The sequence below is a fragment of the Halichoerus grypus genome, chromosome 10 (genome assembly GCF_964656455.1).
Source record: "Halichoerus grypus chromosome 10, mHalGry1.hap1.1, whole genome shotgun sequence".
Taxonomy (NCBI): domain Eukaryota; kingdom Metazoa; phylum Chordata; class Mammalia; order Carnivora; family Phocidae; genus Halichoerus; species Halichoerus grypus.
Window position 1 is genome coordinate 29,503,131 of NC_135721.1, and position 25,584 is coordinate 29,528,714.

Here is a 25,584-nt window from a genome sequence, read left to right on the forward strand (position 1 = left end):
CCAGCAAAGCACGCGCACACGGCCCGCAGCTCCTTCCGTTTGGCTGAGTGACGTACTTCTGGCAGGGGCGTGTCCTCTCCCGGAAATGGCTTCACTGCCCGCCCCAAGATCGGCATGAGCGTCTTTGCGAGGGGCGGCTCGGGGCCGCTGTGTGCGGCGGCCCGCGCGGGTAAGCGTTCGCCACGGCGGAGCAACGGTTGTGCGGAAAACCGCCTGGGGCGCCTTCCTCAGTTGGGGGCCCCTGAGGCGCTCTGAGCTGCAGACGAGTCCGGCCTCAGAGCCGGAGTGCCTGTGTGGCCGTGGGCGCTGTGCGTGCGTGCCGGCGCCTTGTGGCCGTACTGCGGTCAGGCCAGGGGTCCGCTGTCCGTGCTCCGGACGCGCTTAAGAGTCAACGCAGCAGCTTCGGAAGCACTCAGGCTGCTTGCACGTGCAAATACTAAGATGTTTTCATGGTCCCGTTTACTTGTTTTTCGTAGTCATTCCCTGTCTTTGGAGAGGGAAATACTTCAGCTCCGGGAGAGAGCCGGCAGAAACCCAGGTGACTCCAATGCTGCGGCATCTTATATACAAAATCAAGGCAACTGGCCCCATCACTGTGGCTGAGTACATGAAGGAGGTCTTGACCAACCCTGCCAAGGTACGGGTGGGGAGCCCGAGGACCAGGCCCGCTCCAGCGGCTTTGCGAGGTGTGAGCCAGGAGGGGTGTGCGCGGAGAAGCCCGAGGGTCCTCAGCTCAGGCAGTGATGCTGCCTTCTCCGGGGGAAGAGCCATCCCCCCGAAGACCTGGAGATAGCTAAATTAATGTCAGGTGGTTGGTTAGGGATGGATCAGGTCATGGCAGTGCCATGAAGAACGGAGAATAAATCCAAAGCTGTTCAGGAGGCAGTGTAACCTCAGGAAATGAGGGTCAGGATGTCTTTCCTATCTAGGCTGATGGTAGATGATAGTATCATTTCTCCGGGAAAGGGAAATGCAGAAGGACGAAGAGCAGCAGCTGCTTTAAGAGGGAGGGGAAGGACAGAGTTCAGTCCGAAATAGGAATCTGAAGTGCAGATGGGACTCAGACGGAAATCTCCAGTAGGCATCTGGAAATACGAATTTAGTACCTGGAGAGTTGACTGTGTTGAGATCGCATCAGCAAGCAATGGAAGCATGTTCTGGGTTTTCTTGGGAATGGCAGGTCCGGGTCTCTACTGTTTTAGGATCAAGCACTGCCCTTGTTCTGTATCCTGGATTTCCTTGTCTGCTCAGCAGAGCCACTAGGTAAAAGCCTGTGGTCCTTTTATTTTAGAATGTTTTACCTTTTGTTGGGTCGAAATATGGTATCTGTGGATTTCTGGGGTTTGGCTTGTTGCTGTTGATGGTGTCCAGAGGTTTAATAAAGATAGGGATCCTTTCATACCTACTTTATGACAAACATCTCTGACAGAGTGAAGGTCCACTTATCATTTATTCATTTATTGAGGCTTCAGAAGTGCCAGACACTATCTCAGGCCCTGGGAATACTGCAGTGGACAGTGAAACATGGCACTTATGTTCTAGTGAGGAAATGAGCTATAAACAAGGAAACAGGGGTGCCTGGGTGGCTCAGTCCTTAAGCGTCTGCCTTCGGCTCAGGTCAGGATCCCAGGGTCCTGGAATCGAGCCCCACATCTGGCTCCCTGCTTAGTGGGAAGCCTGCGTCTCCCTCTCCCGCTCCCCCTGCTTGTGCTCTCTCTCTCTCGCAAATAAATAAAATATTTAGAAAAAAAAAAGGAAAACAAGATAATTGTAGATTATCTGTAAGTGCTTCTGAAGGAAAGGAAAGAAAAAAAAAAAAAGGTTGATGGGATTGAAAGTAAGTAGTACAGTGGGAGTAGGGGTTGGAAAAGTTCTCCAGGTAGGTAGGTGGCCAGGAAAGGCCAGATGGTTGAGCCAAGGCTTGAAGGATGGGGTTGGGCCAGCCTGGTAAAGAACTGGGAGTGAGTTTCCAGTAGAGGAAGGGGAAATAAAGCTCAAAAGTTTTTGAGCTGGGAAATGCCTTGGCACATACAGAGAAGAGAAGGGCACTTGTATGGCTGGAGGGTGGTGACTGGAGTGGCAGGTTAATGGTGAGGAAAGTAGTATGAGAAGTTTGGAGAGGAGCCAGTTCATTCAAGGCTTTCATGGAATTTAGATTTTTGTGTTAGTGCAAGGGGAAACCATCAGCAGGTGCATTTTATGCATCTTGGTGATGACATCCAGGTGGAGACAGTAAGTGAGCATTTGGCTGTAAGAGTCTGGAGTTCTTGGGACACCTGGGTGGCTCAGTCGGTCAAGCGTCTGCCTTCAGCTCAGGTCATGATCCCAGGGTCCTGGGATCAAGTCACACATTGGGCTCCCTGCTCCGTGGGGACCCTGCTTCTCCCTCTGCCCCTCCCCCTGCTTGTGCTCTCTCTCTCTCTCTCTCTGACAAATAAATAAAATCTTAAAAAAAAGTCTGGAGTTCTTGAGAAAGATTGGATATACATATATAAATTTGTTCATCATCTGTGTATAGATGGTGTTTAAATCCAAGGAATCGGGGAGAGTATATTTAGAGAACAGGAGGTTACCCAGGATTAAGCCTTGAATTTAGAGTAGAGGCTTTTTTCCTTTTCTTTTTTCTTTTTTCTTTTTTCTTCTTTTCTTTTTTAAATCAGCCTTAATTTCTATTTTATTTAAAAATTGGTTTAACCCTTTTTTTCCTTAAAGATTCCATTTATTTATTTGACAGAGAGCGAGAGAGCGCACAAGCAGGGGGAGTGGCAGAGGGAGAGGGAGAAGCAGGCTCCTCACTGAGCAGGGAGCCCAACCCGGGGTTTGATCTTAGGACCCTGGGATCATGACCTGAGCCGCAGGCAGACACTTAACTGACTGAGCCACCCAGGTGTCCCTTTTTAAACTTTTTTTAAATTGAAGTACAGTTGATAGGATGTCAGCTTAGTTTCAGGTGTACAACATAGTGATTTTTGACAACTATATCTTATGCTAAACTCACCACGAGTGTAGCTACCATTTGAGAGTAGAGGTTCTTAACCTAGGGATCTTTGAATAGAAACCGGGGGGTTCTGAAGTTAGATGGGAATAAAAATTACACCTCTATTTGCATTAACTTTTTTTCCACCATTTTTATTGAGAAAGAATTGGCATACATCATTATGTAAGTTTAAGGCATATAGCATGATGGCTTGATTTGCATATAATGAAGTCTGAGGGTTTTTTTAACATTTTTTTAAAAAAGGTTTTATTTATTCATTTGAGAGAGACAGAGACAGAGAGAGCACAAGCAGGGGGAGGCAGAGGGAGAGGGAAAAGCAGACTCCCTGCAGAGCCAGAAGCCCGATGAGGGGCTCGATCCCAGGACCTGGAGATCATGACCTGAGCCGAAGTCAGATGCTTAACCATCTGAGCCACCCAGGTGCCCTCCCCCCGTTTTTGTTTTTTTTTTAAGATTTTATTTATTTGACAGAGCACGCACAAGCAGGGGGAGCTGCAGTGGGAGAGGGAGAAGCGGGCTCCCCACTGAGCAGGGAGAGCCTTACCTGAGCTGAAGGCAGACACTTAAACCACTAAGCCACCCAGGCGCCCCTTGATTTGCATATATTGTGAAGTGATTACCTCAGTGGGTTCAGTTAACATCCATCTTTTCATATAGGTACAATAAGAAGAAAAAAAAGGGGAAAAAATTTTTCTTGTGGTAAGAACTCAGGATTAACTAACTTTTCTGCGTATCATATATCCATGTTAGCAGTAGTCATCGTGTTGTATATCACATCCATACTAGTTATTATATAACTGGAAGTTTGTAGCTTTTGCCCACCTTACTCCAATTCTCCCTCCCCCTACCCTCTGCATCTGGTAATCAAAAGTCCAATATCTTTTTCTATGAGTTTTAGTTTTTTTATTTTATTTTATTTTAAAGATTTTATTTATCCATTTGAGAGAGAGTGAGAATGAGCAGGGGGAGGGGCAGAGAGAGAAGCAGACTCTTCCCTGAGCAGGGAGCCCCCTACCAGGTGCCCCGAGTTTTTTTTTTTTTTTTTAAGATTCCACATATGAGTGAATCCTACAGTACTTGTCTTTCTCTGATTTCACTTAGCATAATGCCTTAAAGGTTCATCCATGTTGTCACAAAAGGCAGATTTCATTTTTTTATGCCTGAATAACATTCCATTGTGTGTGTATATATACCACAAATTTTTTCTCATTAAAAATAGATTATTTAAGTATAGTTGACATACAATGTATTAGTTTCACGTGTGCAACATAGTGATTTGACAATTCTGTATACTCACTGCTTACCACAATAAGTGGTAGTCACCATCTGACACCATACAATGTTACAATATTATTGAATATGTTTTGTATGCTGTACTTTTCATCTCTGTGACTTATTTATTTTGTAACTGGAAGTTCTGAAAATCCCCTTCACCTGTATTGCCATCTACCCATCCATTCACTTCCCCTTCGGCAACTACAAGTTCTCTGTATTTAAGAGTCTGGGGTTTGTTTGTTTGTTTTGTTTTTTTCAGATTCCACATGTAAGTGAGATCATATGGTATTTGTTTTTTTCCATCTGACTTATTTCACTTAGCATAATACCCTTTAGGTCCATCCACGTTGTCATAAATGATAAGATTTATGACTAATATTCCATTGGTGTGTGTGTGTGTATATATATATACCACATTTTTTTTTTTTTAATACTACATCTTTATCCATTCATATATTGATAGACACTTGGGTTGCTTCCATATCTTGGCTATTGTAAATAATGCTGCAGTAAACATAGGGTTGCATTTATCTTTTTGAATCAGTTTTTTCATTTTCTTTGGGTTAATATCCAGTAGTGGAATTACTAGACCATATGGTAGTTCTATTTTTAAATTTTTGAGGAACTTCCATACTGTTTTCATAGTGGCTGCATCATTTATAGTCCCATGAACAGTACATAAGCGTTCCTTTTTTTCCACATCCTTGTCAATGCTTGTTATTTATTATCTTTTTTTATATTAATCATTCTGACTGGTATGAGGTGACACTGTGGTTTTGATGTGCATTTCCCTGATGATTAGTGATGTTCAGAATCTTTTCATGTGTCTGTTGGGCATCTGAATGTCTTCTTTGGAAAAATATCTATTCAGTTCCTTTATTTTTTTTTTTTTTTTTAAGAGAGAGCATGGGCATGTGCTTGCAGTGGGGGGAAGTAAGGCAGAGGAAGAGGGAGTATCTTAAGCAGGCTCCAGTGTAGAGCCCAACATGGGGCTCAATCTCGTGACCCTGAGATCATGACCTGAGCTGAAATCAAGAGCTGGACACTTAACCAACTGAACCACCCAGGTGCCCCCCTCTGCCCATTTTTTATTAGATTTTGGGGGGATTTTTTGGGTGATAAGTTGTATAAATTCTTTATATTTTAGATATTAATGCCTTATCAGATACAACATTTGCAGATATCTTCTTCCATTCAGTAAGCTGCCTTTTTTTTGTTGATGGTTTCCTTTGCTGTGCAAAAGCTTTTTCTTTTGTTGTAGTCCCAGTAGAATTTTTGCTTTTGTTTTCCTTGCCTAAGGAGACATATTTGTAAATATGTTGCTCAGGCTGATGTCCAGAAGATTTCTGCCTATGTTTTTCTTTGAGGATTTTTATGGTTTCAGGTCTCACATTAGGTCTTTAATCCATTTTGAGTTTATTTTTGTGTGTGGTGTAAGAAAAGGGTTCAGTTTCATTCTTTTGCATGTAGCTGTCCATTTGTTTTCCCAACACCATTTATTGGAAAGACTGTTTTTCCCCATTATATATTCTGGCCTGACTTGACATAGATTAATGAACCATGTAAGCTTGAGTTTATTTTCTGGGCTCTCCTGTTCCATTGATCTATGTGTCTGTTTTTGTGCATTACCATTTCTGTTTTGGTTAATACAGCTTTGTGGTATATCTTGAAATCTGGGATTGTGATATTTCCAGCATTGTTCTTTCTCAAGATTACTTTTGCTATTCGAGGTCTTTTGTGGTTCCATACAAATTTTAGGATTATTTGTTCTAGTTGTGTGAAAAATGCTGTTGGTATTTTGATAGGATTGCGTTGAATCTATAGATTGCTTTGGGTAGTATGGACATTTTAACAATATTCTTTCAATCCATCAGCATGGTTTACCTGTCCACTTATGTTGTCTTCAATTCTTTCATCAATGTCTTACAGTTTTCAGATTATAGATCTTTCACCTCCTTGGTTAAATTTATTCCTAGGCATTTTATTCTCTTTGGTGCATTTGTAAATGGGATTGTTTTTTAAATTTCTCTTTCTGCTACTTTCTTATTAGCATATTGAAACACAACAGGTATCTGTATACTAATTTTATATTCTGCAACTTTACTAAATTCATTTTTAGTTCTAATGGCTTTTTGGTAGAGTCTTTAGGATTTTCTACATAGAGTGTCATGTCATCTGCAAATAGTGACAGTTTTACTTCATTCTTACCAATTTGAATGGCTTTTATTTCTTGTCTGATTGCTGCAGCTAGGACTTCCAGTACTATGTTGAATATAAGTAGTGCAAGTGGACATCCTTGTCTTGTTTCTGGGAACTTAGAGGAAACGCTTTCAGTTTGCCACTCTTAAGTATAATGTTAGCTGTGGGTTTGTTATATATGGCCTTTAAAATGTTGAGGTCTGTACCCTCTAAACCCACTTTCTTGAGGGCTCTTGGTTGGCTCAGTCAGTTAAGTGTCTGACTCTTGATTTTGACTCAAGTCATGATCTCGGAGTCGTGAGATCGAGCCCCACATTGGGCTCCATGGAGGGTTTGGAGCCTGCTTAAGAGTTTCTCTCTCCCTTTCCCTCTGTCCCTCACCCTGCTTGCATGCTCTCTCAAAAAAAAAAAAAAAAAAAAAGATAAACCCACTTTGTTGAGAGTTTTTATCATGAACAGGTGTATTTGCCAAATGCTTTTTCTGCATCTATTGAGATAATCATGTTTTTTATTCTTCCTATCGTTAATGTATCACATTGATTAATTGGTGAATATTGAATCACCCATGTTCCTGGAATAAATCCCACTTGATCATGGTGAATGACCTTTTGATGTACAGTTGAATTCAGTTTGCTAATACGTTGTTGAAGATCTTCGCATATATGTTCACAATGTCTTTGTCCAGTTTTGGTATCAGGATAATGTTCTGCTTGTATAATGAATTTGAAGGTTTTTTTTTTTCCTCTTCTGTTTTTTGGAACGGTGTGAGAAGAATAGGTGTTAACTTGTCTTTAAATGTTTGGTAGAATTCAACTGTGAAGCCATCTGGTCCTGGACTTCTGTTTGTTGGGAGTTTTTTTTTTGTTGTTGTTGGGAGTTTTTTGATTGTCAGTTCAGTTTTGTTACTAGTAATCAGTCTGTTCAAATTTTCTATTTCTTCCTGATTCACTTTTGGAAGATTTTGTATTTCTAGGAATTATCCATTTCTTCTAGGTTGCCCAGTTTGTTGGGCAATTTTTATAGTATTCTCTATTTAGAGAGCATGAGCGGGGGGTGGGCGGGAAACTGGATAAGGGAGAGCATCTAAAGCAGTTAAGCAGGCCTCATACCCAGAGCAGAGCCCAATCAATGCAGGGCTTGATCTCATGACCCTGAGATCATGACCTGAGCTGAAATCCAGAGTTGGACACTTAACCAGCTGAGTCACCCAGGCTCCCCAATATATTGTATTCTTATAATTCTTTATTTCTGTGGTGTTATTTTTCCTTGTTCATTTCTGATTTTATTTATTTAAGTCTTTTTTTTTTCCTTGATGAGTCTGGCTTAATGTCTATCATTTTTTTTTGATCTTTTTAAAGAACCAGCTCTTGATTTCATTGATCTTTTATATTGCTTCTTTAGTCTCTGTTCCATTTATTTTTCCTCAAATACTTATTATTTCTTTCTCTTTCTATTAACTTTGTGCTTTGTTTTTCTAGTTCCTTTAGGTGTAAGGTTAGATTGTTTTGAGATTTCTCTTGTTTCTTGAGGTAAGCCTATCACTATAAACTTTCCTCTTAGAACTACTTTTGCTGCATCCCAAAGATTTTGGACTGTTGTGTTTTCATTTTCATTTCTCTCCATGTATTTTTTGATTTTACTTTGATTTCTTCATTGACCTATTGGTTTTTTGGTTGCATATTTCTAGCCTCCATGTGTTTGTTTTTTTCAGGTATTTCTTGTAATTGATTTCTAGTTTCATACTGTTATGGTTGGAAAAGATGTTTGATTTGATTCCAGTATTCTTAAATTTATTGAGACTTGTTTTTTGGTTTAATACGTGATCTGTCCTGGAGAATGTTCCATGTGCACTTGAATGTGTATTCTGCTGGTTTTGGATGGTATGTTCTGTGTATATCTGTTAGGTCTATCTGGTCTAATGTGTCTTTTGAAGCCATTGTTTCCTTGTTAATTTGCCATCTGGTTCATCTATCCATTGATGTAAGTGGGGTGTTACCATCTCTTACTGTTATTATATTACTGTTTCTCCTTTTATTTGCTTTATGTATTTAGGTGCTCCTATGTTGGGTGCATATATATTTACAGTTATATCCTCTTGTTGGATTGATCCCTTTTTCATTATGTAATGCCCTTTGTTTCTTCCTATGGTCTTTTTTTTTTTTTTAATTCATTTGAAACGGATACAGAATGAGAGAGAGAGCAGGAGCAGTGGGGAGAGGCAGAGGAAGAGGGAGAAGCAGACTCCCTGCTAAGCAGGGAGCCCGATATGGGGCTCAATTCCAGGACCTGGAGATCATGACCTGAGACCTGAGACTAAGGCAGATGCTTAACCATCTGAGCCACCCAGGTGCCTCCTATGGTCTTTGTTTTAAAGTCTGCCTTGTCTGATAAAAGGATTGCTCTTCTGGCTTTTTTTTTTGCTTCTGTTTGCATGGAATATCTTTGATTTCTTCACTTTCAGTCTGTGTCTTTAGGTCTGAAGTGAATCTTTTGTAGGTAGCATATAGAAAAGTCTTGTTTTTTTATCCATTTAGTCACCCTGTGTCTTTTGACTGGAACTCTCAGTCCACTTAAAGTAGTTACTGATAGATATGTATACTTATTGCCATTTTATTCATCATTTTCTATTTGTTTTTGTAGTTATTCTCTGTTCCTCTCTTTTGCTATCTTTCCTTGTGGGTTTTTGACTTTAAGTGTTATGCTTGGATTCTTGTCATTTTTTGTATATCTATTACGGGTTTTGATTTGTGGTCACTATTGTGTTCATATATAACATCCTATGTGTATAATAGTCTGTATTAAGTTGATGTGGCTAAAGTTTGAGCATATTCTAAAAGCACTAAATTTTTACTCCTCCCTCCACATTTTATGTACATGATGTCATATTTTACATCTTTTATTTTTTTTTTAGCTGAGCACAATGTCCACTTTTTTTTTAAATTTTATTTTATTATGTTAGTCACCATACATTACATCATTAGTTTTTGATGTAGTGTTCCATGGTTCATTGTTTGCATATAACACCCAGTGCTCTATGCGGAATGTGCCCTCTTTAATACCCATCCCCCCATCCCCCTTCCCCTCTAAAACCCTCAGTTTGTTTTTCAGAGTCCATAGTCTCTCATGGTTGGTCTCCCCCTTCATTTTTCCCTTCCTACTATCTTCTTCTTTTTTATTGTTTTTTATCATATAATGTATTATTTGTTTCAGAGGTACAGGTCTGTGATTCATCAGTCTTACACAATTCACAGCGCTCACCATAGCACATACGCTCCCCAGTGTCCATCACCCAGCCACCCCATCCCTCCCACACCCCACCACTCCAGCAACCCTCAGTTTGTTTCCTGAGATTAAGAGTCCCTCTTTTCATCTTGTTTCATTTTTTCGTCCCTTCCCCTATGATCCTCTGTCTTGTTTCTCAAATTCCTGATATCAGTGAGATCATATGATACTTGTCTTTCTAATTGACTTATTTTGCTTAGCATAATACCCTCTAGTTCCATCCACGTTGTTGCAAATGGCAAGATTTCGTTTTTTTGATGGCTGCATTTTATTCCATTGTGTGTATATACACACACACACACACACCACATCTTCTTTATCCATTCATCTGTTGATGGACATCTTGGCTCTTTCCATAGTTTGGCTATTGTGGACATTGCTGCTGTAAACATTGGGGTGCACATACCCCTTTGGATCACTACATTTGTGTCTTTGGGGTAAATACCCAGTAGTGCAATTGCTGGGTCGTAGGGCAGCTCTATTTTCAACTTTTTGAGGAACCTCCATACTGTTTTCCAGAGTGGCTGCACCAGCTTGCATTCCCACCAACAGTGTAGGAGGGTTCCCCTTTCTCCACATCCTCGCCAACATCTGTCTTTTCCTGACTTGTTAATTTGAGCCATTCTGACTGGTGTGAGGTGGTATCTCATTGAGGTTTTGATTTGGATTTCCCTGATGCCGAGCGATGTTGAGCACTTTTTCATGTGTCTGTTGGCCATTTGGATGTCTTCTTTGCAGAAATGTGTGTTCATGTCTTCTGCCCATTTATTGATTGGATTATTTGTTCTGTGGGTGTTGAGTTTGATAAGTTCTTTATAGATTTTGGATACTAGCCCTTTATCTGATATGTCATTTGCAAATATCTTCTCTCATTCTGTCAGTTGTCTTTTGGTTTTGTTGACTGTTTGCAAAAAGCTTTTTATCTTGATGATGTCCCAGTAGTTCATTTTTGCCCTTGCTTCCCTTGCCTTTGGCGATGTGTCTAGGAAGAAGTTGCTGCGGCTGAGGTCGAAGAGGTTGCTGCCTGTGTTCTTCTTTAGGATGTTGATGGATTCCTGTCTCTCATTTAGGTCTGTCATCCATTTTGAGTCTATTTTTGTGTGTGGTGTAAGGAAATGGTCCAGTTTCATTCTTCTGCATGTGGCTGTCCAATTTTCCCAACACCATTTGTTGAAGAGACTGTCTTTTTTCCGTTGGACATTTTTTCCTGCTTTGTCGAAGATCAGTTGACCATAGAGTTGAGGGTCCATTTCTGGGCTCTCTGTTCTGTTCCATTGATCTATGTGTCTGTTTTTGTGCCAGTACCATACTGTCTTGATGATGACAGCTTTGTAATAGAGCTTGAAGTCCAGAATTGTGATGGCACCAGTTTTGCTTTCCTTTTTCAACATTCCTCTGGCTATTCGGGGTCTTTTCTGGTTTCATACAAATTTTAGGATAATTTGTTCCATTCTTTGAAAAAAGTTGATGGTATTTTGATAGGGATTGCATTAAATGTATAGATTGCTCTAGGTAGCATAGACATTTTCACAATATTTGTTCTTCTAATCCGTGAGCATGGGACGTTTTTCCATTTCTTTGTGTCTTCCTCAATTTCTTTCATGAGTATTCTGTAGTTTTCTGAGTACATATCCTTTGCCTCTTTGGTTAGATTTATTCCTAGGTATCTTATGGTTTTGGGTGAAATTGTAAATGGGACCGACTCCTTAATTTCTCTTTCTTCTGTCTTGTTGGTGTATAGAAATGCCACTGATTTCTATGGATTGATTTTATATCCTGCCACTTGACTGAATTCCTGTATGAGTTCTAGCAGTTTTGGGGTGGAGTCTTTTGCGTTTTCCACATAAAGTATCATATCATCTGCAAAGAGTGAGAATTTGACTTCTTTGCAGATTTGGATGCCTTTTGTTTCTTTTTGTTGTCTGGTTGCTGAGGCTAGGACTTCTAATACTATGTTGAATAGCAGTGGTGATAGTGGACATCCCTGCCATGTTGCTGACCTTAGGGGGAAAGCTCTGTTTTTCCTCATTGAGAATGATATTCGCTGTGGGTTTTTCATAGATGGCTTTTATGATATTGAGGTATGTACCCTCTATCCCTACACTCTGAAGAATTTTAATCAAGAAAGGATGCTGCATTTTGTCAAATGCTTTCTTTGCATCTATTGAGAGCGTCTTATGGTTCTTGTTCTTTCTTTTATTAATGTATGACATTGATTTGCAGATGTTGAACCAACCTTGCAGCCCAGGAATAAATCCCACTTGCTCATGGTGAATAATCCTTTTAATGTACTGTTGGATCCTACTGGCTAGTATTTTGGTGAGAATTTTTGCATCCATGTTCATCAGGGATATTGGTCTGTAATTCTCCTTTTTGATGGGGGTCTTTCGTTTTGGGATCAAGGTAATGGTGGCCTCATAAAATGAGTTTGAAAGTTTTCCTTCCATTTCTATTTTTTGGAACAGTTTCAGAAGAATAGGTATTAATTCCTCTTTAAATGTTTGGTAGAATTCCCCTGGGAAACCATCTGGCCCTGGGCTCCTGTTTGTTGGGAGATTTTTGATTACTGCCTCAATTTCCTTACTGGTTATGAGTCTGTTCAGGTTTTCTATTTCTTCCTGGTTCAGTTTTTGTAGTTTATAGGTCTCTAGGAATGCATCCATTTCTTCCAGATTGTCTAATTTGCTGGCATGTAGTTGCCCATAATATGTTCTTATAATTGTTTGTATTTCTTTGGTGTTGGTTGTGATCTCTCCTCTTTCATTCATGATTTTATTTATTTGGGTCATTTCTCTTTTCTTTTTGATAAGTCTGGTCAGGGGTTTATCAATCTTATTCTTTCAAAGAACCAGCTCCTAGTTTCATTGATCTGTTCTACTCTTCTTTTGGTTTCTATTTCATGGATTTCTGCTCTGATCTTTATTATTTCTCTTCTCCTGCTGGGTTTAGGCTTTATTTGCTGTTCTTTCTCCACCTCGTTTAGGTGTATGGTTAGGTTGTGTATTTGAGACTGTTCTTGTTTCTTGAGAATGGCTTGTATTGCTATCTACTTTCCTCTTAGGACTGCCTTTGCTGTATCCCAAAGATTTTCAACAGTTGTGTTTTCATTTTCATTTGTTTCCATGAATTTTTTTAATTCTTGTAATTTCCTGGTTGACCCGTTCATTCTTTAGTAGGATGCTCTTTAGCCTCCATGTATTTGAGTTCTTTCTGACTTTCCTCTTGTGATTGAGTTCTAGTTTCAAAGCATTGTGGTCTAAAAATATGCAGGGAATGATCCCAGTCTTTTGATACCGGTGAGACCTGATTTGTGACCTAGGATGTGATCTATTCTGGAGAATGTTCCATGGGCACTAGAGAAGAATGTGTATTCTGTTGCTTTGGGATGGAATGTTCTGAATATATCTGTGAAGTCCATTTGGTCCAGTGTGTCATTTAAAGCCTTTATTTCCTTGTTGATCCTTTGCTTAGATAATCTGTCCATTTCAGTGAGGGGGGTGTTAAAGTCCCCTACTGTTATTGTATTGTTGTCGATGTGTTTCTTTGATTTTGTTATTAATTGGCTTACATAATTGGCTGCTCCCATGTTAGGGGCATAGATATTTACAATTGTTAGGTCTTCTTGTTGGAAAGACCCTTTAAGTAGGATATAGTGTCCTTCCTCATCTCTTATTATAGTCTTTGGTTTAAAATCTAATTTGTCTAATATAAGGATTGGCACCCCAGCTTTCTTTTGATGTCCATTAGCATGGTAAATGGTTTTCCATCTCCTCACTTTCAATCTGGGGGTGTCTTTGGGTCTAAAATGAGTCTCTTGCAGGCAGCATATCGATGGGTTTTGTTTTTTTTATCCATTCTGATACCCTGTGTCTTTTGATTGGGGCATTTAGCCTATTTACATTCAGGGTAACTATTGAAAGATGTGAATTTAGTGCCATTTTATTGCCTGTAAGGTGACTGTTACTGTATATTGTCTCTGTTCCTTTCTGGTCTATGTTGCTTTTAGGCTCTCTCTTTGCTTAGAGGACCCCTTTCAATATTGCTTGTAGGGCTAGTTTGGTGTTTGTAAATTCTTTTAGTTTTTGTTTGTCCTGGAAGCTTTTTATCTCTCCTTCTATTTTCAGTGACAGCCTAGCTGGGTATAGTATTCTTGGCTGCATATTTTCTCAGTTAGTGCTCTGAATATATCATGCCAGTCCTTTCTGGCCTGCCAGGTCTCTGTGGATAGGTCTGTTGCCAATCTAATGTTTCTACCGTTGTAGGTTACAGACCTCTTGTCCCAAGCTGCTTTCAGGATCTTCTCTTTTTCTCTGAGACTTGTAAGTTTTACAATTAGATGTCAGGGTGTTGACCTATTTTTATTGATTTTGAGGGGGGTTCTCTGTGCCTCTTGGAGTTTGATGCCTGTTTCCTTCCCCAAATTAGGGAAGTTCTCTGCTGTAATTTGCTCCAGTATGCCTTCTGTCCCTCTCTCTCTTTCTTCTTCTTCTGGGATCCCAATTATTCTAATGTTTCGTCTTATGGTATCACTTATCTCTCGAATTCTGCCCTCGTGATCCAGTAGTTGTTTATCTCTCTTTTTCTCAGCTTCTTTATTTTCCATCATTTGGTTTTCTATCTCACTGATTCTTCTGCCTCATTTATCCTAGCAGTTAGAGCCTCCATTTATGATTGCACCTCATTAATAGCCTTTTTGATTTCGACTTGGTTAGATTTTAGTTCTTTTATTTCACCAGAAAGGGATTCTCTAGTATCTTCCATGCTTTTTTTCAAGCCCAGCTAGTATCTTTATAATCGTCATTCTGAACTCTAGTTCCGACGTCTTACTAATGTCCGTATTGATTAGGTCCCTGGCAGTCGGTACTGCCTCTTGTTCTTTTTTTTGAGGTGAGTTTTTCCATCTTGTCATTTTGTCTAGAGGAGAATAGATGAATGAGAGAACAAAATGCTAAAAGGGTAACAACGACCCCAGAAAAACATACACCAAACAAATCAGAAGAGACCTGAAACCAGGGGGAAAAGAAAGGGAAAGAAAAAAAAAGAGTATGATCAGGCTGGTGAATAGGTCAGTGCCAAACACTAGATTTTGGGCATATTTTGGTCTGTTAGAAGAAATAGCTTCCCAAAATTTTAAAGAAAGAAAAACTTATATATGTACAAAAATAAGGATAAATACAATGAAGGGGTGGAATCTGACTGTAAAGATGAAAATTATAAAAGATTTTATAAAAGGAATTGATAAGAAGTTGGTTGAAAAAAGAAAGAAGAAAAATTTTTTTAAAAAGTAGGGGAGAGAATGTGATCAGGCAGGAGATTAGAACAAAGCCATACACTAGAGATTTAGGGTATATTTTGGTCTGTTAGAAGAAACTGTATCCCAAAATTTTAAAGGGAGAACAACTTATATATATATACAAAAAATAAGGTTAACTACAATGAAGGGATAGAATATGACTCTAAGAATGAAACTTCAAAATAGATTTTAGAAAAACGAATTGATAAGATGTTGGTTAAAAAAGGGAAAAAGAAAAATTCAAAAAAAAAATAGAAAAAGAAAAAAATAAAGAAAATTTGAAAAATTAACTTTGAAGGACTAAAGAATCATGGGGAAAAAAGCCATGAATTCTATGTGCTGTATTCCCCTAGTGCTAGAGTTCTGCAGTTCTCATTTATTGGTAAACTGGGTCTTGGCTGGATGTTCTTGCTGATCTTCTGGCCAGGGGGCGGGGCTGTTGCCATAATTCTCCAATGTTCTTTGCCAGTGGCGGAATTGCCCTACCCTTGCTGCGGGCCAGGCTAAGTAATCTCGGGTTTGCTCTTGGTAGCTTTTGTGCCCTGAAAGATTTCTGTACAGCTTTGGAGGATGAGAATGAAAATGGCGGCCTCCCAGTCTCAGCTCTGGAGGAGCCGAGAACTCGGGGCCCCACTCCTCAGTGAGCCCCCAGAGAAAAGCAGTCAATCACTCCTGTCTTCCCGGTCTCCAGCCGCACTCTGTGCCCACCTGGCCTGTGACCGAGCGTTTCTATCTCTGGCACCCGGCCCTGTGTGGAGTCTCCAAACCCAGCAGATCCCTGCGGTGCGCTCCCGTACCGCTCCTCCCGGGGGAGGAAGGGGAGTTTCTCCAGATCTGCCACTTGTTGGGTCCCTGCTGGAGGAGCAGTGGCCCGACTGTGCCACGGATCACAGTTTATGGCAACCCCGAGCTGAGAGCCCGCTCCTCGGCTCCATCTCTGCAACTGGCTTCTCCGCTCTGCTACGTGGGAGCTCTGCCGCACTCAGGCACCCCCAGTGTTTCTGTGACCCCGAGGGTCCTGAGACCACACTGTCCCAGCAAGGGTTCCACCTCCCACTTAGCCACTGGAGCGATGTCCCTCAGCAGAGCAGACTTCTAAAAGTTCCAGTTTTGTGCTCTGCTGCTCTATTACTTGCTGGTAGCCAGCTGACGGAGGCTCCCTCTCCCCGTGGTCTATCTTCCTGAATATCGTTGCGGATTCACTTCTCCACACGTCCTACCTTCCAGAAAGTGGTTGCTTTTCTGTTCAGAGAGTTGCTGCTATTCTTTTGTTCAATCTCCTGTTGAGTTTGTAGTTGTTCAGAATGGTTTGATACCTATGTAGCTGAATTCCTGGGACCAGACGAAATTTAGTTCTCCTACTAGTCCACCATCTTGCTCCTCTCTCATATTTTACATCTTTTAATTTTGTGTATCTGTCAACTAATTTTTGTACATATAATTGATTTTACTCCTTTTGTGTTTTAACCTTGATCGTATCTTTGTAATAAATGAATCTATTATCTTTGGTATATGTTTGCTTTGCCTATGAAATTTTTTGCTTTTGTAATTTCCTTTTAGTTATGCCCCCCCCCCACCCCACACCCCACTTTTTTTTTTTCCCCAATCAGAGTATTCCCTTTAACATTTCTTGTCGGCTAGTTTGGTGTTGATGAACTCCTTTAACTTGTTTGGTAAACTCTGTCTCCCCTTCTATTCTGAATGATAATCTTGCTTGGGTAGAGTATTCTTTCTTGAGGTTTTTTTCTTTCAATGCTTTTAATATCAGTGCCTTAAAATCATTCCTTTCTGGCCTTCAAAGTTTCTGCTGAAAAATCAGCTCATAGCCTTATGGGATTTCCCTTGTTTATAACGGTTTTCTTGCTCCTTTTAAGATGGTCTCTTTATCGTTATTTTTTGCCATTTTAATTTTTTTGTGTCTCGTGGACCTCCCTGGGTTCATCTTGTTAGGGGTTCTCTGTGCTTCCTGGATCTGGATGTCTGCTTTCTTCCCCATATTAGGGAAGTTTTCAGCTATTACTTTTTTAAATAAGTTTTTTTGCCTTCATCTCTCTCTCAGCCTTCTGGTACCCCTAATAATGTGAATGCTCTTAATGCTTGAAGATGTTGCTGAGTTCCTTCAACTTATTCTCATTTTTTAAATTCTTTTTTCTTTTTGCTGTTCAGCTTGTTTGCTTTTCTTTACCCTTTCAGATTGCTAATCTGTCCTGCATCCTCTAATCTGTTGATTCCCTCTAGTGTTTTTTCATTTTAGTTATTGTATTCTTCAACTCTGACTGGTTCTTTTGAATATTTATGCTCTTTGTGAAGTTCTTCCTGCATTCATTTGCTCTTTTCTCAAGTCTGATGAGTAGCTTTATCACCATTACTTTGAACTCTTTATCAGGCATATTGCTTATCTCAGTTTCATTTAGCTCTTTTTCTGTGATTTTTGTCTTATTCTTTCATTTGGGACATAGTCCTCTGTCCCCTCATTTTGTTTAACTCTCTGTGTTTTTATCTATGTATTAGGTAAATCAGCTACATCTTCTGGTCTTGAATGTAGTGGCCTTGTGTATAAGAGGGTCTACACCAACATTTGTTGTTTCTTGTGTTTTTAATGGTGGTCTTTCTAATAGGCATGAGGGATATCTCATGGTTTTAATTTGCATTTCCCCATTAGCCTCTAACTGAAATTTAGCATTTCTCTTATTATGAACATAGGAAATAATCACTGGCATCAGTAATACCAATGATTTTAGCATCCATGGAAATCACTGATATTGTCATATACCAATAGTGATCATAGGTATCTGAAAATACATTGTGTTCTTCCATACTTTAAAACTTTGTTACTTATTAGACCTCAGGCTTAGCTTTGTTTATTAATGTATTTATAAGGATGCATATATGTTACTATATCACAAGTTTGTTTTTTAAATATTGGATGAATGTTTTTCAGTTTTTTGGAGGGAGCGGTAATCCTCTGTGTTTTAAGTCCTGCATTTAAAAACATTCTATGAAGGAATACATAGTCTTCATCTACCAGAGTGATTCATAATGTGCCACAAAAACACCGCTGAAATGTTCACATATGAAGGGAAAGAGAAAAGCTAGAGAGGAGATGCTGTATGAAATGAAAACAGTTTTTTTTTTTTTTTTTTTAAATGGGAGTGACTCAAGTATATTTCTGCTGCTGAGAGAGGGAAGTTAAAGTGTTTAGAGAAGGGGGTGGTAATGAGATCCTGGCCCATGAGAGCTGCGTGAGGAGAGGCAATGATCCAGAGCACAGGTGGCGGGATTAGGTTTGGATAAGAGCAGAAGGTAAAGGCATTTCATCTTCAGTTCTGAGGAATGAATGGGAGCAGGTGGAGGCCAGGTGAAGGCCAGGTGGGGTCAGGGCGCTGAGTAAATCCTATTTTATAACCTTCTTTACTTCCTTTATGGGCAGGAGTCTAGGTCCCCTGCTGAGTAAAGTGGTGGAGGAAGGGGCTTGAGGAGCATAGGGAATTTTTTAAGAAAGAATTTTTGAGTATGTCTTGACGTTTAGACAGTATGCTAAAACTTGGGATAGGAGGGTAAATAAGATGGTCCTCTTCACCAAGTAACTATGCCTCTTGGTGAGGAGCACAGACATATAAATAAATTAACACATAAAAGGAAGCAGTGCAATTAGTCTGAGGTTGGAGGGCTGGAGGAGGAGGTTAGGGAAGCTGGCATTTGAGCAGATTCAATTTTATTGAGTATAAGATTGCCAGGGAGAAATGAGAAGGGAGAAAGGAGAGCATTTGCAATGGCATGGATGTATGGACAAGCAGGGCTAATTAAAAAAAAAAAAATTACAGAGATATAAATATTCATTTATAAAAATGCATAAGTCACAGGCACATAGCTTCATGAATTTTCACAAAGTGAACCCTCCCACATAACAAGCACATAGGTCAAGCAACATCACCACCGACATCACCAGGCAGGGCTAATTTGAAACAGTGAGCATTTGGGAGAGGAGGCTGGAGGGAGGGGCAGGCAGGGTCTTACTGTGTTGGGTTGGGGAGCAGGGTGGGGTGGGAAGATGTGGGATGTGAAGATGGACATGGCATGGCTTTTGCCTTTATGGTCAAGGAGTGGTCATGTTTCTACCTGTTCTGCAACTTGACTGGCACTTTGTAAAGTTTAGGTTAAGTTACTGTGTTTATCTTGTTTATTTAGAAAAGAGAGAACTTTCTTACCAAATGATTATGTTATTGTATACATCATATAAGATTTTGGAAGGGTGGTTTAAAAGGCTTATTTGAAAGTTAATTTGTTTTCTCTACTTTCTCTTTTTACTCAGGGATATTATGTGTACCGTGACATGCTAGGAGAAAAAGGAGATTTCATTACTTCACCGGAAATAAGTCAGATCTTTGGGGAGGTAATATTCAATGTAAACTGTAAATGAAAGCAGATCAAGTTGTATTCTTCTATAATATAGCGTTTTACAGCTTTGTTTTTGTGATTCAAGTTTTCTTTCTTTTTTCTTTTTTTTAGTTTTCATTTTTAATCATGCTGAAGGAATAGAGAACAATGGAGGTCTAAAGAGAGAGATAAGTGAAGAAAGAGAGAAAAGATGCAAAACACTAAGGCGTTAGCGGGGAGAGACACACTCTACAGCCCCTGCCCAAGATTGCACCATAGTTAGACAGAAGTCCCCCTGTGAGAAATTCTGAATTCTTCTTAGGAATTTTAGTTCGTTGATTTCTGCTAAAAACCCCTTGATAAATTTAGATATAGGAAATAGTACAAAAAAGGAAATAGAATCTAGGTATTAAAAAATGTTAATTATGCCTAAAAAGCCACGTAATTATTGAAATCATATGAATATGAAGAAGTGGCATAATCCTATTCCATGTGTTTATTTGCTTTCAAAGACTAACACCTTCCTGTAAGTGATATCCTCTTACCTGTGTTATGAGACCTCTTACAGGAGGACTGCCTTTTAACTGTTTTCTCCTGTTACTAAGCTTTCTAAGTGGTGTCTTTTGTAATGTAGTCTCTGTGAAGCTCCTGGGTGTGCATACATACATGTACATATTAAGTAACATACATACGTACATACATTGCAAACATTTTGCTTTCTGGCATAAAGTACGTATTTATGTTGAGTTTTATATTGTGGTATACTTTTATATTTTATAATACTTCAGTGTAGTTTTTTTCCTTGTCACAGCTGCTAGGTATATGGTTCATTAGCGAATGGATGGCTACTGGAAAAAATGCAGCTTTCCAACTGGTGGAACTGGGCCCAGGCAGGGGTACCCTCGCAGGAGATATTTTGAGGGTAGGTAATAAAAGAATGGCTTTAGATCCTCACGTACTCACCTGAATCTTTGTTCTTTTGACTTGTTTGCAAACTCCATTGATTTCCTTGGCTTTTGGTCCTACCTCCTTAACAACCTCTTTCTCAGCTGAAGTACAATGTCAGAATAATACAATGAATTGTAACTTGTTGTCTGTTTGTAATCTAAAAAATGAGGGTGGGAGAGAATGTGAATGGTAAAAGTTTAGAACATTTAGAAGACATTATGGGAGAGTATATTTGTCTTCTAGGTAGGAAAAAAGTTTTTGAATTACATAAAAAGCAGAAGCCATAAAGGAAAAGATGAATAGAAGGATAATTTCAACTACATTAAAGAATTTTTTTTTAAAGATTTTATTTATTTGTCAGAGAGAGAGCACAAGCAGGGGGCGTGGCAGGCAGAGGGAGAAGCAGGCTCTCTGCTGAGCGAGGAGCTCGATGTGGGGCTCCATCCCAGAACCCTGGGATCATGCCCTAGCTGAAGGCAGACGCTTAACTGACTGAGTCACCCAGCCGTCCCAAATTTTTTGTTCTTTAAAAAAATTAGGAACTTCTGTTCTTCAAAGACACTGTAAAGAGAGGAACAAGACAAGCCGCCACAGAGTGGGAGGAGTTATTTGCAACACATATAACCAACAAAGAACTGGTAGTTAGAATACATAAAGAATTCCTTTCAGTTGTTAAGATGGTGACATATAACTCGATAGAAAAGTCAGGCTAAAGATGTGAACAGGCCCACCATGAAAGAGGAAATCTACATGGCCAGGAAAAACCAAAAAAATGCTCAGACTGGTTGGGAGTCAGGGAAATGAAAGTTAAAATCACAGATACTACTATACCCTCAAAATGAGAAGATTTGGCAGCACCAAGAGTTGGTGAGGATGGGGAGATGTGGCACACTGGGGACTCTCATACACTGTTTGTAAGAGTGTAATTTGGCGTAAGCACTTCGAAGTGCTTATTGGGCATCATCTGCCAACGTCAAAGTTCTTATACTGTATGACCCAGTGGCTTTACTGCTAGGTGTATGCCCTATGGGAATGAGTGCATATACGTACCAGGATACATGTACAAGAAGACAGCATTGTTTAGAATAGCCAAAAAACTGGAAACAACCCAGACGACTATCAGTGGGAAAATAAATCAATAAACTGTGGTACAGTCATACAATGGAATGCCAAGCGTTGTGCAAATGCATGAAGTCACAGCAGAATGCACGATATTCAGATGAAACTCAGCAAATGTTGAGTGAAAACAGCAATTTGTACAAGAATTCGCATCATATGATTGTATTATATAAAATCCCCAAAGAGCATTAAACAATATGTGTTTGGTGATTCAAACGTGTTCAGTAACATTTATAAAGAAAAAGTGGGAAATTATAAACTCCAGATTGAGAACAGTGGTGACCTTTGACAGTGAGGGAGGACATGGGGGCTCCAATGGGAAGGGTCAGGTCACTCTCCTTTAATCAGAGATAGCTGATATTTTTCCATGTATTGTTCTTTCTTCCATTCTACCTAAGATTTTCTAAAAACATTAAAAAGGAGGAATGTTTAAAGTACATGATAAGTACTTATATTAAACTTTTGTTGTTATACTGTTTTGGAATCCATTGGTCTTTTTTAGTTTATCTTAAGTGTATAAAATAAAACACATATTCAGTATACATTTAAATGCCTTGATGCTGTATGATTTTTGCTTGAAATTAGGAATCGAAGGCTTTTAATTTATAAATCTGACAACCTTGATTATATCATATTTGGGAGGTAAAAGAAACCAACCACTGATTTAGGTTTCCGGGGCTCTATTTTATATCTCTTTAAATTGGCAAAGTCATTTGAATATAAAATATTTGATAAGGTCCTCAAATAATACCATCTTGTTTCAAGTACTTTAAAAATCAAGCCCACAGCTCTTAAAATGTATAAAGGATGCTTCCCTAGATCCAGTCCTAAGAACCTTAAAAAGCCAAAGAATTTAAAGGAATGTTAAGAAAATAGACAAAGACATATTTGCAGACTTGTTTTCATTTCTTGATCATAATATCTGAAGGATTTTTCTCTTGGGAAGTTTTTCTATTTGTAGTTTCATTTCAAAACAAAATTTGGAAAAATCATCTTGTCCTTATTATCAGCCTATACATGCATAATCAGATCTCCAAAGCAGGAGGCAAATCACCAATGAAAATTAAATTCAGATGAAAAATATTATTGATGTACTTTATGCTTTGGCATTGAATTTTTAGCATTAAAATATTGATAAAGTATTAGTATATTCCTTTTTTCCTCATGTTTACAACAGTTATAAAAATGTGTGTAGCTAAGAAAAAATTAAAAATGTGGAAGAATTACCAAGTTAAATTGTCAAGTTTTTAGAGCCACTCAAATTTTATTTCCTGAAGATACAGTTTAAACATCTCAAAGATGAGATTATTTCATAGACATAGCAGCTTTATAAAATCAAGGGTATATATACAATTTATTTTCTTGTTTTCTTTTTAGATCCCTTAATCTGCTTATTTATTGGATGTTAAATCTTTAATTTTCTTTTATTAGTCAATCTAATTTTTATCATTAGGAAACCAAATTGTGTACTGTTCATCTCTTATGTGGACAATGTATAATAACGGATAGGTTATGATTCTCATAGACTGCTGGAGAGTGGCTTGTGTGAAGAACAAATTCCTCCAAAACCAAATGTTATTCCTGTAACATGAGCAAATTGTTAAGGTAAATGGTTAGAAAAACCCCAAATCTGCTCAACACTTGTATTTTTCCCTTTTTTTGTCTTTAGGTGTTCAGTCAGCTTGGATCTGTGCTGAAAAACTGTGACATTTCAATACATCTGGTAGAGGTGAGCAGAAAATTGAGTGAGATTCAAGCATTAACACTGACTGAAGAGAAGATCCCACTAGAGCGAAATGCTGGATCCCCTGTATATATGAAAGGTGTTACAAAATCTGGGATTCCAGTCTCATGGTACCGAGATCTGCATGATGTTCCAAAAGGTAATTCTTTTACACGATGTAATGAGATCATTTTGATCGCATCCCATCCCAGCAATGATAGGTGACCAGAGCCACAGAGGACACGCTAATAGATTGAGTTAGTGCTGCCAGGTCCCTTACTCATAGGGAAGAGCGAATCCTTTTCTTGAAAAGAGCATTGTATTAGAAAATAACATGGCTAACAATAGGAGCAATGAATTTCCTGTGGTTTTGCAGAAGCGACAGTGTGGATCTCTGTTGTACCTTTTAGTTTTTCCTGACCCCTAAGAAAGTGCTGGTGCTGAAGCAGCCCCAGGTAGTGGGGCCTGACGGAAGCAGCGTTAGGTGGGTTTAGTTTAACTGTCATCTTTTGAACATTCTTGCTGGCCTTTCGGGGGGATGGAAAATCCCTGCACCGGACAGGCGTCCTGTGTTGATGAGTCCCTGCTCATACCTGCAGGGGTGCTCAGCTCTCGGGGAAGCCACTTCAGCCAGCCCCGGGCTCAGCTGTCTCAGAGATTTTAGCAAGTTCAAGGCCTCTTTGAGCTAACCAATTTGAGTTCTGATTTCTTTCATGCCTGGTGAGGGATAAAAGTTTAAACTGATAATTGAGATAGCCTAGCTGTCTGGTCTTGCTGTGTGGGAAATGAGAACAGTAATGTTCTTTTGTCTGTTCTGCAGAGTAGGTGAAGATGTGAATGAGGTAGATGATTCTCTGTAGCGATGGCTGTGCAAACACCACGGGTTCCTACACAGAGAACCAGGCGTTTTCTTTTTGTTCGTGTTCAAATGAATGAATCAAGTATTGCCTTAAAAATGCTGAAAACAGTTTTTTTCTTCTGTTTTTAAATAGGACACAGCTTTTATCTAGCACATGAATTTTTTGACGTCCTTCCTGTGCATAAGTTTCAGGTATTGATGGGCTAAAGTCATTAATTGAATAACAAAGGGCCTTATGTTGTAAGAAAAAACATTTATGGTTGTTGTATTGTTGAAGTTAACTACATTTGGAATTCTGATGAATAGAAATAATTGAAAAGCAAAAGTGAAGTATTAAGTAGAACCTTCATTCTCTTAGGATAACTAGTAAGAATGCTTAATTCTCCAGGGATAAAGATGTGCGCAGATATAAGATGGTAAATGGCTAAAGTACAAGGAGGGGTTACATTTTAGCAAATAGCTTTAATATCCAAAGATTAAAATGTTTCCTCACTGAAGTTGAAGTGAGCAGATTTAAGATTTGGTGGTAATGTATGCGCACCGTAGTGTCTGAGGCTAAGAGCATGTATTGATTTGTTAGCAAAAGCTTCCGATTCATCCTTCACAGTCTGTTCTCCATTATTGGGAGCACTTGCCATGCGCTCATTTTATCCCTACGGCTCCGCCTCTTATCCAGCCAACACCAGTAGTTTGCACCTTCCAGTATTGCCTTGAAATAATTTTCAGTGGTAAAGTACTCTGTAAATGTTAGTCATCTGTCATATATGGTAGGGGGAGAAAAATAGTTATTTTTAGTTAGAGGCAATTCTGAGAAAAAAAACTGGTAAAAATTTGTTTTTATGCATTATTTTGTGTTTAGAAAACCCCACAAGGATGGCGAGAAGTATTCATTGATATCGATCCACAAGTTTCTGATAAGCTGCGGTTTGTTTTGGCGCCTTGTGTCACACCAGCAGAAGTCTTCATACAAGTAGGAAGTTTTTTCTTCTTAGTTTATTGCCAACCAAATCTTCATAGTCTTATTTTCTGAGTTCCTGTTTTAGTGTTCCTTGACAGGGGCAAGGGGAGAGTTGCTCATAACACGTGAGGTGCTTTTTAGTAGTAGTGAAAAGTGCAGAGGATCTCGAATCAGGAGCCTGGTTCAGATTATCTATGGACTGCGTGACCTGAATGTAATGTGAGAAGGAAGTTAGTAAGCGCTTACTCAAGCAAGTCCCTTACCTTCTCCCTTTCCCTCAGTTCCCTGTGGCACGGTCAGAGTATTGTCTACTTGACCGGAAGAGCTTGAGGTCTGTGAAAACAATTATTTATTGAGTACTTTGTATGTATTACTCTGAATTTTCTCATTTAATTCTCAAAACAACTACTGTCAGAATGGTACATTTACTGCTGCTTTCTGTTGACCTCAAGGAATAATCATAAGAGCCTTTCTATCTTGGGGTCATGTTTAGGGGTTCAAAAAACCTTTTACTTGTCAGGAATGTTTGGGCTTTAGATTGCTTGTTTTATTT

The 25,584-nt window shown here is 39.3% G+C and overlaps 1 protein-coding gene across 5 annotated transcripts in view; it reads left to right on the forward strand.

Annotated features, from left to right (window-relative positions):
• The first annotated feature begins 33 nt into the window (after window positions 1-33).
• Window positions 34-25,584, forward strand: part of NDUFAF7 (NADH:ubiquinone oxidoreductase complex assembly factor 7) — a 58,037-nt gene continuing 32,486 nt past the window's right edge. For all 5 annotated transcript variants that reach the window (XM_078056193.1, XM_036070412.2, XM_078056194.1 and 2 more), the window contains exons 1-7: window positions 34-169; window positions 477-637; window positions 19,360-19,440; window positions 20,236-20,346; window positions 23,161-23,374; window positions 24,207-24,265; window positions 24,933-25,043. In XM_078056193.1, the coding sequence (XP_077912319.1) occupies window positions 115-169; window positions 477-637; window positions 19,360-19,440; window positions 20,236-20,346; window positions 23,161-23,374; window positions 24,207-24,265; window positions 24,933-25,043 (792 nt within the window). In that variant the 5' untranslated portion in view covers window positions 34-114. The remainder of the gene's footprint in view (window positions 170-476; window positions 638-19,359; window positions 19,441-20,235; window positions 20,347-23,160; window positions 23,375-24,206; window positions 24,266-24,932; window positions 25,044-25,584) is intronic.